General features: G+C 30.3%; 1 protein-coding gene across 1 annotated transcript; it reads left to right on the top strand.

The window, feature by feature from the left end:
* The first annotated feature begins 606 nt into the window (after positions 1-606).
* LOC139500499 (protein serrate-like) lies at positions 607-14,442 on the top strand. Its single transcript, XM_071289240.1, has 16 exons — positions 607-688; positions 1,276-1,287; positions 1,915-2,022; positions 3,297-3,320; positions 3,608-3,622; positions 4,147-4,173; positions 6,323-6,349; positions 7,191-7,214; positions 7,503-7,517; positions 8,051-8,077; positions 10,267-10,293; positions 11,124-11,150; positions 11,909-11,929; positions 12,717-12,749; positions 13,418-13,429; positions 14,279-14,442. Exons 1-16 carry the CDS (start codon positions 607-609, stop codon positions 14,407-14,409), a joined length of 612 nt encoding a protein of 203 aa, XP_071145341.1. The 3' UTR covers positions 14,410-14,442.
* The last annotated feature ends 280 nt before the right edge of the window (positions 14,443-14,722 follow it).

Below are 14,722 nucleotides of genomic sequence, written 5' to 3'. Positions count from 1 at the left end.
AATTCAGATAAAGTTACTTTTACCTTAGAATATGTTAAGAATTACTTATTTTATTATGTAGCAAGAAAACGAGTCCCGTGACCTTATTTTGTTCTTTTTCTTATCTGCAAGCATACTTTTAGAGCTATCTTTAAATATTTTATCTCAATTCTATGGTGCATTTCCATGTGGAAAATTTAGTTTTCCATGCATAATCTATACAACATCTGTCAATTTTGCACAACTTGTTAAGTGAAAATAAGCCCCGTGACCCATTTTTTTTTATTATGTTTTGAAAACAACATGATAACTACATTTTAACAAATTAGTAAAAAGTATATGCATACTATGGACTTTAATTAAGACACTTCACTCCATCTACCTCAAAGGGTACACATACGAATTTCATTTTATAATGACATATTAAGTAAATATATATGTTTTTGTTTTACTTTTAAAGAAATCGTTTCTTACTTAAACGCTAGACTCTAAAGTTTGATGTTAAATAATAAAAAAAAAAACTAGTAATATACTTGAATAAAATTCAAATAATTAAATGAATAATTACAAAAATAGATATTAAATTGATAAATGTTTATTCAGATTGTGTGTCCAAACCTTGTCAAAATGGAGGCTCATGTCAGACATCTTCTTCCGGTTTCACATGCACTTGTACAGCAGGTTACACCGGAACCTCCTGTCAGAGTAAGTATAGTTCACAATGTCACCAAACACATAGCATATAGTTCTGATTCGCCTTAAAAAAAATTTCAGATTGATGAACTGCTACGTATTGCAAATGTCATGTAAACAATTGCCGTCACTTTTTTTGCAAGAAACTATTGATACTTCAAAAAATTATACGTAAAATATTTATTAAATAGAAAGTCCTTATGATAGAAGCGAGAAATAGATTTAAACCACGCCATGGCTATAAAAGAGGAGTTAAAAGTTTAAACAGAAATTAAGAACTTCGAGGTTAATATCCTTTTGATCATTGGACTGATATTTTGTCGAAAAGAAATAACTATCTCGTAAATATTTTCAAGATCAAAATTATGGAGAAAAAAAAGAAGGTATGGCATGATGGTCAATGAGTCAACTCTCCACCAAAGACCAAAATGCAAATAAGCTTACAACTAACGGTGTCTTTTTTTTTTAAATTTTGCCAAAACAAGGTACCTCATGATTGGGTTCACTCATGTTGCACCTTGAATAAATAATACAATTTCTGAAAATCATTCAGCTCAAGTGTCCACCTTACAGTTTATACCATTTTGTTTTACTTAATTGCAGATGTAGTTGATCGTAAGTTTGACATTCTTTACTTTTTATATTGAGACAAATATCTATTACAAATGACGCTAGGTTTGCATATTACAATTTGATTCTTATCATTAACCATAAATTATAAAGCATTCCTTTCTAATGGGTTTGTTATTCACCGAATAATAATTCCTGCCTCGTGTTGAGGAAAATAAACTTATTCTATCTTATTTTAAAACAAATGGTGTATATCTGATTATATATATGAAGACATGAGGTGAATTTGTTTTAATGGAGCACAAATAAAAAACAGAATTTAATTAAATGGTATTCTAATTCAAATATTTGAATATGTGATATGTTCTCAACTGATATTAATACAGACGAAAATTTTACTTTGTGATTTTCGGAGTTTTCTACCAAATTACTATATATTAAAACACAAATTTAAGATTGATATGAGCTACGACATACCAGAGTCACTGTGGTTCAAACATGCGTTAAGGAACGATATTTTGTTTTTATCTAGTTATCATATACATAAAATAAGAATAGAAAAAAACACCATATAATGTTTAGTTGTCAGCACTTAAATAAGTTCGATATATAAAAATGTAAAATGAAATCATTGAGATATAGTTTCAACCAATAATCTCTAATTGTATGTAGATTGTAAACCTGATCCATGTCTGCATTCCGGGTGGTGCGTGAGCACAACAAACGGTTATACATGTCAATGTACATCAAGATATACAGGGAAAAACTGCCAAACATTTGGTAAGAAAAACCCGCTTATATAATTGTTTCTTTAATTGTAGCCGCTTTGTTGATTCCTTTATTTTGAAAAAAAGAATTCAACTATTGTTTACAATTTCTATAGCAGTTTGTAATTTGGGCTGGTTTTGAATCTTTCAACTTGCCTACAATATTCAAAGAAATTGTGAAAAATGAAGATCATTGTCAACTTTTGTTCAGGAACTCTATACAGAAATATTGGGGTGTAGTTGTTAATTAAACAACTATCCATCTAATACCAACTATTTCAATGATGAGCAAATCCAACATCAAAGAAAAAAGTATAAATCGAATTCCAAGGTAAATAAAACAAGGAGGAAGCCTGATAAATCTGATGAAACAAATATTAAGACCATATAAAAAAAGTTGTTATGACAGCCGACAATCACTAGACTACAGGCATGTTTCTGGATTATGACATATTCTTTTAAGGATTGTTACAGATTGAACATGTTTGTGAAGGTCTGCTCAGCGGCCGTCTCTAATATGTGTAACTCGTTGGAACACTGCAGATTATGCCTGGAGTCAATTAAGCATGCAGGAATTCGAATCTTAAGATTTAATTTACTAGTTGGTGATAACGTATGTGTATGCACGTTTTTTTTTTCACATAACGCTTTTTTTTTTACATAAAGCAAAACATTTGGTTGAAACTGTTATGTTTAATCGTAACATTGTTCGTAAGATACTGTAAAGGTACATCAATTGTGTAAATAATTGTGTTTGTCTACACGGCCAGTCTTTGGTATTACAATTTCCATTCGATAGATTTTTCTTCTCCCGTCACTGTATTTATTTTATACTTATTGTACACGATATTTACATTTATCGGTAATTCGTATATTTTCCCTTTGATCTTACTGTCTAATATTTACGAGTATCAACGTACTGGCTGTATCACTGAAAATATTAGGCAATACATTGTGTGACGTCATAATAACCGATAAACAGAATAATAGGTAGTTTCGTTTTTTATACTGACTATATCATGTGTAATATCTTAACTCGCCCTATCGGGCTCGTCTAAGATATTCCACATGATGTAGTCAGTATCAAAAACGAAACTACCTATTATTCTATATGTCTTTCTCTGTACAGATGTAATATTTTGAATTTGTCAAAATAAAGATATAAACGCTTTTATCGTGTTTATAAACTATAATTTACATACAACCACCGAATCAATTCTTTCTTCTAGCCTATTGTAAGAGCATATTAATTAAATCAAATTAATAATACAAACGTTTATCTTACAGTTACAACCTCTACGACCCAATCTCGTAAGTACATAGTAAACTATAATGTCTTATTCGAAATTACAACTCTTGTAATTTGGTTTTAAATATACTCTTCATTGATTTTGTAATAATAAAAAAAATATAATTAAACCTTCTGCAATATGAAAAAAGAAAGCTGTAGATAAAAGAACTTATATTACACATCCTATTCATATTTCTAAGCATACATTTTATGTATGATCTATTAAAGACTTACAAAACAGTTGTATAATATGTTTGAGTACATATTCTTTAGATGCTCTATAAACAAACATTTATTTTTACTGTAGCAACAACAGCAACACGTAAGTTAAGATAATGTTAGTGTAATTCTGTTCATAAACTGCAATTGTAAATACAAATTAAATATATTTCGAAAAATTGCTTCCCTTTTCCGTTTTCTGTCGTAAGAGTAAGTTAAAAGAAACTTATTTAAAAACTATAACAAAAAGATTGGTCAAACTGTAATACTTTGATGGTATTGATGTAAAAAACGAGTCTTTCTCAACTTAGTGCGACTAAGTGGCTTATAACATAGTGCGACCTAGTGGCTTATAACATAGTGTCTTACAACTAAGTGTGTTACAACTTGGTGTTTTTTTTTTTAACTTAGCGCATAGTAGTCTACTTTACTATTATTTAAATTTTGTCATCGGATGATTATATTTTGTCACTTTTTATTAATAATAAACACTCGTTATTTCGAAGGAGAATGCTGTGGTCGTTGTTTATGTATCAACTAATTTTATTGCATTATATAGTTATATTCCTATCTATTCGAAGCATCAAATGTCATTCATATTTACTATAAAAATACAGTTTTTTTTAGCAACATCGTGGATTAAAGTTACACAACGTAAGAATAACATATATAGGCTGCTAAGCTTATACCTTATATGTTTTCGCTATGATCATGAAAACACAACGTGTGTCATCGTGTATGTTACAATTTGTGCACTTAATTTTGAAATGACGAATGACGTGAGATTGCTGTTAGCCAATAAAAAAAAATAGCGTATAATAATAAACAAAAAGCACATTTTTGAAAATAATTTTTGAAAAAGCAAATTGCGACAAAGTTACCTAATTTACAGAATTTCTCATACACCTTGTGTATACAGGCCTCAAACGGGCGTCGTCTTTTACTAAACAGGCTTATAGGAAAATAACAATACCTTGTTGAAAGATATTCAACTTCACGAATATCTTAACTACGTGTTTTAATATTCTTTTGTCTGTCCTTGTGAATTATTATCCATAAATATTAAATCTATTTTTGTCAATATCATTTTTGCGTGAATTGGTGCTTATACATCTCGCCGATGTGTTGCTGTGGTGTGGTGTTTTTTTTATTTTTTGTTTGTTTGTCTTTTATTTTAAATTAGCTTATGTACCTTCTCTGCATACCATTTTTTTTTTGGTAGTTGACAGGTGACGCCTGTACGCTTATGTTTTACATGTTTAGCTATTATATTTGTATGTTTGTGTGTTTTGTTCACAAACTGTTGTCAATATAATGCACTTTCATTCGATTGGGATACAAGTGAGAAGTTAAGCTAGCTATATGTTTTACATAAGGAAATGTCTGTACCAAGTCAGGAATATACCAGTTCTTATCCATTCGTTTATTGTGTTTGAGCTTCGATTTCGCCAAAAGATCACTGGTGTTAAACTGATAATCGTAACTGTATTTGCGACGATCCCAATATGGCGACGGCAGGAAAAGGTAAATCTTTTCAGTCATATTTCTAAAATGTAGCCCGTTGTTGTCACGAGTTACTCAGCTGTAAGGTTTTCTATACCATTATATCACATTTGAATCGTAACGGTGCACTATAATTATCTAAGCGCTTACGAAATTGCCGTCGAAAAATTAGGGAGGATAATCGTAACTCGAAAAAATAATAATAGTAGTTTCGGTTATAAAAAAAAAAGAGAAGATAATTGTAGCTGCATAATGTTTGATTGATATTGACACTCAAAAATATGGTGTCAGATAAATTAATCACGGAAACGATTATCAGTTTAACACCAGTGATTGATGTGAACTTTGATATTTCTATGAAGTTCGGTATTTTTGTTATTTAACTTTTTCCTGGTCATTTTTGCTGTTTATGTCCTTACTTTTTCCTGGTCAGTTTTTGCTGATATTGTCTTCACTTTTGTATGGCCTTTAACAATTATAATTCGCACGTCACCAAAAGTGTCTTTTGCACGCAATTCGCGTGACTTAAGTACAAAATATTTAATCCTGGTATCTCGGATAAGGTTTGGTAAAACAAGAATAATATTTAATCATTACAACAGATACAGACGTAGAATTTCATTTGGAATGATTTTAATAAGATAATGTCAGTACATTTGTTACGATTTTGAAATTTATAAATGCGTTCTTTAAATCATCAGTCTAGTTAAAATATGTGCATTGAATTAGAGTTTTTAAACAAATCGATAGAAATGCTATTTTCTGAAGTTTGAAAGATAGTGTGTGCATAAATGTTCATGTTATTTGACAACTAGAAAAAATATTGTGTCATCGCCAATTTCCGGCATTTGTTACTTGAGCCCTGTTGTTTTAATTCAGAGAGGTTTCATTAGATTATATATAACCTTTTTCGATAAGTCAATGCGTCTCACTAGCATATGTGTGTTTTGATTAGTTGTGTGGCATTTGATAAAGAAATATCAAATTTGCAATAGCCGTTTGCTCGGATTACATATTTATACACTGAAATTGTAAATGATTGTCAATGTGTTCGCTCATAAGCTCAATATGTTGTGCTATGAAAGATAGAATACCCTATCGGCATGGTCACACCGACAAAAAAACAAGGTATTTGTCCTTTGTCATTAGTGCTACTCGCTTAAAAGGCAGCTTCTCATACCAATCTTTTAGTCATTAAGTTTGATCCAGTCGTGCAAAGAACTCACAAAATTTCCGTGGGGTTTGGTAAGTATCTTGATAGATGTATCTAAATATATACTGTTTTAATCTTTTGTTGTAGCAACTTCTTGGAAAAAAATTACTCTACGTAAGTATTTCATACTACCTTCGAGTTCTTAAAATCATCTAATATAAATAACAATTATTTATAATATCTTTTATATTAGACAATGAGTCACCACTTTATTTCTTTTTCGCCACCAATTTTGATAGATAAATTCAATTCTTTATTTGGATTTTCTTTTGATACTCAAAGAATATGTGTAATCACTTATCTGAATTAACCAAATTTTTTTTTTTACATAAAGCAAAACATTTGGTTGAAACTGTTATGTTTAATCGTAACATTGTTCGTAAGATACTGTAAAGGTACATCAATTGTGTAAATAATTGTGTTTGTCTACACGGTCAGTCTTTGGTATTACAATTTCCATTCGATAGATTTTTCTTCTCCCGTCACTGTATTTATTTTATACTTATTGTACACGATATTTACATTTATCGGTAATTCGTATATTTTCCCTTTGATCTTACTGTCTAATATTTACGAGTATCAACGTACTGGCTGTATCACTGAAAATATTAGGCAATACATTGTGTGACGTCATAATAACCGATAAACAGAATAATAGGTAGTTTCGTTTTTGATACTGACTATATCATGTATAATATCTTAACTCGCCCTAACGGGCTCGTCTAAGATATTCCACATGATATAGTCAGTATCAAAAACGAAACTACCTATTATTCTATATGTCTTTCTCTGTACAGATGTAATATTTTGAATTTGTCAAAATAAAGATATAAACGCTTTTATCATGTTTATAAACTATAATTTACATACAACCACCGAATCAATTCTTTCTTCTAGCCTATTGTAAGAGCATATTAATTAAATCAAATTTATAATACAAACGTTTATCTTACAGTTACAACCTCTACGACCCAATCTCGTAAGTACATAGTAAACTATAATGTCTTATTCGAAATTACAACTCTTGTAATTTGGTTTTAAATATACTCTTCATTGATTTTGTAATAATAAAAAAAATATATTTAAACCTTCTGCAATATGAAAAAAAGAAAGCTGTAGATAAAAGAACTTAAATTACACATCCTATTTATATTTCTAAGCATACATTTTATGTATGATCTATTAAAGACTTACAAAACAGTTGTATAATATGTTTGAGTACATATTCTTTAGATGCTCTATAAACAAACATTTATTTTTACTGTAGCAACAACAGCAACACGTAAGTTAAGATAATGTTAGTGTAATTCTGTTCATAAACTGCCATTGTAAATACAAATTAAATATATTTCGAAAAATTGCTTCCCTTTTCCGTTTTCTGTCGTAAGAGTAAGTTAAAAGAAACTTATTTAAAAACTATAACAAAAAGATTGGTCAAACTGTAATACTTTGATGGTATTGATGTAAAAAAAACGAGTCTTTCTCAACTTAGTGCGACTAAGTGGCTTATAACATAGTGCGACCTAGTGGCTTATAACATAGTGTCTTACGACTAAGTGTGTTACAAATTGGTGTTTTTTTTTTTTTTTTAACTTAGCGCATAGTAGTCTACTTTACTATTATTTAAATTTTGTCATCGGATGATTTATATTTTGTCACTTTTTATTAATAATAAACACTCGTTATTTCGAAGGAGAATGCTGTGGTCGTTGTTTATGTATCAACTAATTTTATTGCATTATATAGTTATATTCCTATATATTCGAAGCATCAAATGTCATTCATATTTACTATAAAAATACAGTTTTTTTTTAGCAACATCGTGGATTAAAGTTACACAACGTAAGAATAACATATATAGGCTGCTAAGCTTATACCTTATATGTTTTCGCTATGATCATGAAAACACGACGTGTGTCATCGTGTATGTTACAATTTGTGCACTTAATTTTGAAATGACGAATGACGAGAGATTGCTGTTAGCCAATAAAAAAAAATAGCGTATAATAATAAACAAAAAGCACATTTTTGAAAATAAGTTTTGAAAAAGCAAATTGCGACAAAGTTACCTAATTTACAGAATTTCTCATACACCTTGTGTATACAGGCCTCAAACGGGCGTCGTCTTTTACTAAACAGGCTTATAGGAAAATAACAATACCTTGTTAAAAGATATTCAACTTCACGAATATCTTAACTACGTGTTTTAATATTCTTTTGTCTGTCCTTGTGAATTATTATCCATAACTATTAAATCTATTTTTGTCAATATCATTTTTGCGTGAATTGGTGCTTATACATCTCGCCGATGTGTTGCTGTGGTGTGGTGTTTTTTTGATTTTTTGTTTGTTTGTCTTTTATTTTAAATTAGCTTATGTACCTTCTCTGCATACCATTTTGTTTTTTTTTGGTGGTGGACAGGTGACGCCTGTACGCTTATGTTTTACATGTTTAGCTATTATATTTGTATGTTTGTGTGTTTTGTTCACAAACTGTTGTCAATATAATGCACTTTCATGCGATTGGGATACAAGTGAGAAGTTAAGCTAGCTATATGTTTTACATAAGGAAATGTCTGTACCAAGTCAGGAATATACCAGTTCTTATCCATTCGTTTATTGTGTTTGAGCTTCGATTTCGCCAAAAGATCACTGGTGTTAAACTGATAATCGTAACTGTATTTGCGACGATCCCAATATGGCGACGGCAGGAAAAGGTAAATCTTTTCAGTCATATTTCTAAAATTTAGCCCGTTGTTGTCACGAGTTACTCAGCTGTAAGGTTTTCTATACCATTATATCATAATTGAATCGTAACGGTGCACTATAATTATCTAAGCGCTTACGAAATTACCGTCGAAAAATTAGGGAGGATAATCGTAACTCGAAAAAATAATAATAGTAGTTTCGGTTATAAAAAAAAAAGAGAAGATAATTGTAGCTGCATAGTGTTTGATTGATATTGACACTCAAAAATATGGTGTCAGATAAATTAATCACGGAAACGATTATCAGTTTAACACCAGTGATTGATGTGAACTTTGATATTTCTATGAAGTTCGGTATTTTTGTTATTTAACTTTTTCCTGGTCAGTTTTTGCTGTTTATGTCCTTACTTTTTCCTGGTCAGTTTTTGCTGTTTATGTCCTTACTTTTTCCTGGTCAGTTTTTGCTGATATTGTCTTCACTTTTGTATGGCCTTTAACAATTATAATTCGCGCGTCACCAAAAGTGTCTTTTGCACGCAATTCGCGTGACTTAAGTACAAAATATTTAATCCTGGTATCTCGGATAAGGTTTGGTAAAACAAGAATAATATTTAATCATTACAACAGATACAGACGTAGAATTTCATTTGGAATGATTTTAATAACATAATGTCAGTACATTTTTTACGATTTTAAAATTTATAAATGCGTTCTTTAAATCATCAGTCTAGTTAAAATATGTGCATTGAATTAGAGTTTTTAAACAAATCGATAGAAATGCTATTTTCTGAAATTTGAAAGATAGTGTGTGCATAAATGTTCATGTTATTTGACAACTAGAAAAAATATTGTGTCATCGCCAATTTCCGGCATTTGTTACTTGACCCTGTTGTTTTAATTCAGAGAGGTTTCATTAGATTATATATAACATTTTTCGATAAGTTAATGCGTCGCACTAGCATATGTGTGTTTTGATTAGTTGTGTGGCATTTGATGAAGAAATATCAAATTTGCAATAGCCGTTTGCTCGGATTACATATTTATACACTGAAATTGTAAATGATTGTCAATGTGTTCGCTCATAAGCTCAATGTGTTGTGCTATGAAAGATAGAATACCCTATCGGCATGGTCACACCGACAAAAAAACAAGGTATTTGTCCTTTGTCATTAGTGCTACTCGCTTAAAAGGCAGCTTCTCATACCAATCTTTTAGTCATTAAGTTTGATCCAGTCGTGCAAAGAACTCACAAAATTTCCGTGGGGTTTGGTAAGTATCTTGATAGATGTATCTAAATATATACTGTTTTAATCTTTTGTTGTAGCAACTTCTTGGAAAAAAATTACTCTACGTAAGTATTTCATACTACCTTCGAGTTCTTAAAATCATCTAATATAAATAACAATTATTTATAATATCTTTTATATTAGACAATGAGTCATCACTTTATTTCTTTTTCGCCACCAATTTTGATAGATAAATTCAATTCTTTATTTGGATTTTCTTTTGATACTCAAAGAATATGTGTAATCACTTATCTGAATTAACCAAATTTTTTTATATGGAAATCCTCTCCTAATATGTAAATGTATATATTGTTTAGCTGTATAGTCATACCACACTGATATTGTTAAGTGTTCTTGCTATAATGTCTGCTAGACATTGATGTAAATACTTTCAGATTAGTACAGTGTGTCTTTTTGTCAGCTGTGCTAAACTTGTTATGAGCGGCTACGACAAGTCTTGTCTTTTTTCAATTGTTCTGATTTTACACTACTTTACCATGTAAAGGCAGTGTTATGCGCCTGCAAACAGGTTTGAACCCTTCATATTCTGCATGTTACAGTCCCAAGAAGGAAACCTGTATTACAGTGGTTGTCTTGTGTTGCTCGATCAGGTTTTGTTCGTATATTGGTTTGAACATAGAACGGGTAGTTAATTGTCTCGGTTGAACACACATTTGTCGTGTCAGAGCCTATTATAAATTATTGTAGTTTGCTACATGTATGCGGTATCCTTTTTTTTGAAATTGTTGAATGTCGTATATTAAGGTAGATTCTTAGTCATGTAGTCTTTGGTGGAAGGTTGTCTATTTAGGTATCCATGTTATCATAACACCAACTTGTATAATAAACAATTTAACAGATAGATTAAAGAATATAATGGTTACCTTTTTTCTAGCAACATCATGGTTAAAGGTAACTGTACGTAAGTAATAACATTTTAAATTGTCGCAGTGGAGAACAGCAGAAAAAAAAACATTACTCATATTTGCCAGCTTTCAATGAGATGCTGCATTAACCCTTATTGATTTCCATTTGTGACTGTTTTTTCTTTGATAAATAATTGGGTTATATAGATAAAACAGAATATCGATGAGAACTCTTTTGCATAAATTGTTAACTCTAAAGACTTTATGATGAACAGCCATCACTGTTAAATACAACTGTAAATTAAATTGAGAGAGGTCAATAAATAAACTGTGCAATAATCAAACGCCTGACTTAAATCCATCTACAGAACGAATGGAAAACAACTGTTATCTTCCTGACTTGATACAGGTGTAATAAAATGGAGAATGGAAATGGGGAATGTGTCACAGAGACAACAACCCGACCATAGAGAAGACAACAGCAGAAGGTCACCAACAGGTCTTCAATGCAGCGAAAAATTCCCGCACCCGGAGGCGGCCTTCAGCTATTTCAAATATGCACTTATCCGTCATGGTTTCAAAAGAAAGTTTCTTTGATCAAGAAAGAATGTTTAAAAGCACAGTGTTATTACAATGTCCATCTTTGATTTAAAATAAATCTATCATCAACAAATATTTAGTTGCATACAAATATAGCTTATAAACTAATCCTTATGGTATGATATGAAACTCTAGTTAACTTTGTTCTTTGAAAATATAAATATTCTGTCCATTAAAACACATTTTATTTCAAATATGCACTTATCCGTTTCAGCCACAATAGCACCAACAACTGGTAAGTCATTCTATAGATAGCGCACTTTACAATTGGGGTCAAATATGTTTTGATATACAACAAATCTTTATTTCAACGCACTTCCCAATTCTCGTATATATTTTTTGTCTCAGATATTTTGTATTGTATATGTGTTTAGTGTGGTTTCTTTGTTTGATAATCTTTTTTTGTATATCCGTACGCCACTTACATATGTAGTTTACAGTAATTACAACATTTGTTATTCACTCTTCGTACACATATGATATCATCATTTAATGATCGTTACAGTCTTGTTTTATAGAACAGTTTGTTTTGACACTCCAATTGCAAGAAAAGTTTGAATTTTATTTAAAAAAACTGTCATGTGTTAAAATAACAATGGATATTTCATGTTCATTAATAGATTTACACGAGTCAAGGTTTTTGTTCATTATAACTCTCCCATAAAAAATAACAAATATGTAAAATTATAGTATGGTAGGCATATATGTTGGTTCAAAAGCCATTTATAGTTTTAATATAAACTAAGATTTACAACAGATTACATTAATGTTTTATTTGTAAATAAATGACAAGTAGACAAACAATTATTCGAATTACAATTCACAGTAATATCAAAACAAATCAACAATGCTCAATGAAGATTCAAAGAGCATTGACTCATAACGGGAACATATCCTAAGTACTTTTACGTTAGTTGATATACGAAAAATCAGTCGACCTATCTGAATGTCACTGAGTATGTAATTTTGAGTAATGAAAGCTTTTGAAATTTTAAATTGACAGTTATCTTTTCCATTTTTAGCCTCACCTTTTATTACAGTTGCACATACAGTCGGTAAGTATTTTGTGCCTGTTTGTTGTATTAATAAGTCGTAATTATTGATGTTATGTGTACGATTAAGTGGTCAGTACCCTCGAAAAACAATTGACCTTTTTACCCTCATTTGTTTTCATACTGACAAACCAACCAGATATGTGTTCTTGAGAGTGCCTGTAATTCGGGAAAAGATGTGTTGAGCATATAAAAAGAGTATATCAATGAACTATCAGACAAAAAAAATCAATTGCATGTGTTATGTAAGTTAAAAGATAAGAACTACATGTACAATGCATAACGAAAATAATAAAACAATAAAAGAAATTAATAAGAGCAAATATTGATCAAGTGTATAAACATATTAGTTGATTAGTAAAACGTGTTGAATATCTTTTAAAAACAAATGTGTACTAGTAAGTAAATCAATAAAATATTCTATTTTCGAAATTTAAATAAACATTTTCTGACGCAAAATAGCATTTGCAAATTTGAGATCAGATGCATGAATAACCTTGGATTAGTTCAAATTGGTGTTTTAGACAAGTGAAGTGCTTGTTAATAACTAATAAATCGATTAGTATGATATTCTTTAAATTAAAGGGAAAATAATAATTTTATTACAGGAAAAATGTTTTTTGTTATTTGAATTACTTACAAAATTACATTTAGTTGTTTTCCCATTATAGCACCTACTGATCGTAAGTACAATTTCAATTTTAATAGTTATTCCACTATAAAGCAGTTTATATTTTTGTTTGATAGGACCACTGTTTACTGATACCCCAACTGAAAAAAGTGATTCTGAATATCATGGCTGGTTGTTGTTTAATAAAATTATTAGAGTCATGTCATTTTTTCATTTTTGAATTGATGAAAATAGTGTTGTACAAAACCTGTTTCGGTTTACTTAACTATACGGTTTGTGTTTTGCTGCTGTTTTTTTTTAAACCCTGAAGGGATAGATGGATGCATATATTTTTATTTTATATCCAAATTAGGAAGCTTCCCACATCTCACTGTTTTATGAAATTATTTGTTCAGCGCGTACAACTCATTGTAATAGTATGTGCTACTGCCACTGGATCGGTGTCACTGCGATTTAATGACTCCAAAGACAACTCGTTCAGTATTCATTACTTAATACTATTAATGGCTACATGATACATTGATTATGTTAACCATATAATCTTAATGAAATCAAGGTTGTGTCTCCGTCTGAGAAGTTATCGATTTGTACTTATGTATCAATACTACTGGTAACACGGCACTGCTGATATTTTGCCGTGTGATTTGGGACTTTTCGATTGAATAATCCTCGGAGTTTAGTATTTTTGGGATTTTACTTTTTGAAAATGATGACAAATATAAATGCGCGTTTAAAAAATTAAATGATGATAAAACAATTAGGGGGAGTAAATACAGAGCTTAAATGTCTATTTTGATTCATATAAGATATAGTTCGCTAAAGGAGCACATGCTAAATGGTAAACAAACTTACATTGTAATGTATATTGGTATAAACGTTACAACAAGTCATATATTTACAGCTTGTAAACCCGACCCATGCAAACACTCGGGATGGTGCATACAAAATGGATCTGACTACACTTGCCAGTGTTTATCAAGATATTCTGGTAAAAGTTGTGAACTTTTAGGTGAGCATCCCAGTGTCGTCTAAAAACATCATTTCAACGTTGAATGTAACAAGACTAAATGCAACACCTTTATAGAAAATTTAAAATCATAACTGTGTCAGATATATATTTTATTTTTGTATACTTTAAATTTCACCTTCCTTCTCTAAATGATTTCAATGTAGTTTTTAATTTCCTAACTTCATTCACAACATGATACAAATGTTGTGTATGACCTGAAGTTTCATGCATATGCATACGCCACAATTACTTACAACAGACCGGAATATTCATACTCTTTAAATCTGATGCTTATGTTCCATGAACCGCCGTGAAAACTCATTAAAGACACAATGC

Source organism: Mytilus edulis, chromosome 13 (genome assembly GCF_963676685.1).
Source record: "Mytilus edulis chromosome 13, xbMytEdul2.2, whole genome shotgun sequence".
In the NCBI taxonomy this organism is placed as follows: Eukaryota; Metazoa; Mollusca; class Bivalvia; order Mytilida; family Mytilidae; genus Mytilus; species Mytilus edulis.
This window is presented reverse-complemented; position numbering and strand designations above follow the sequence as displayed.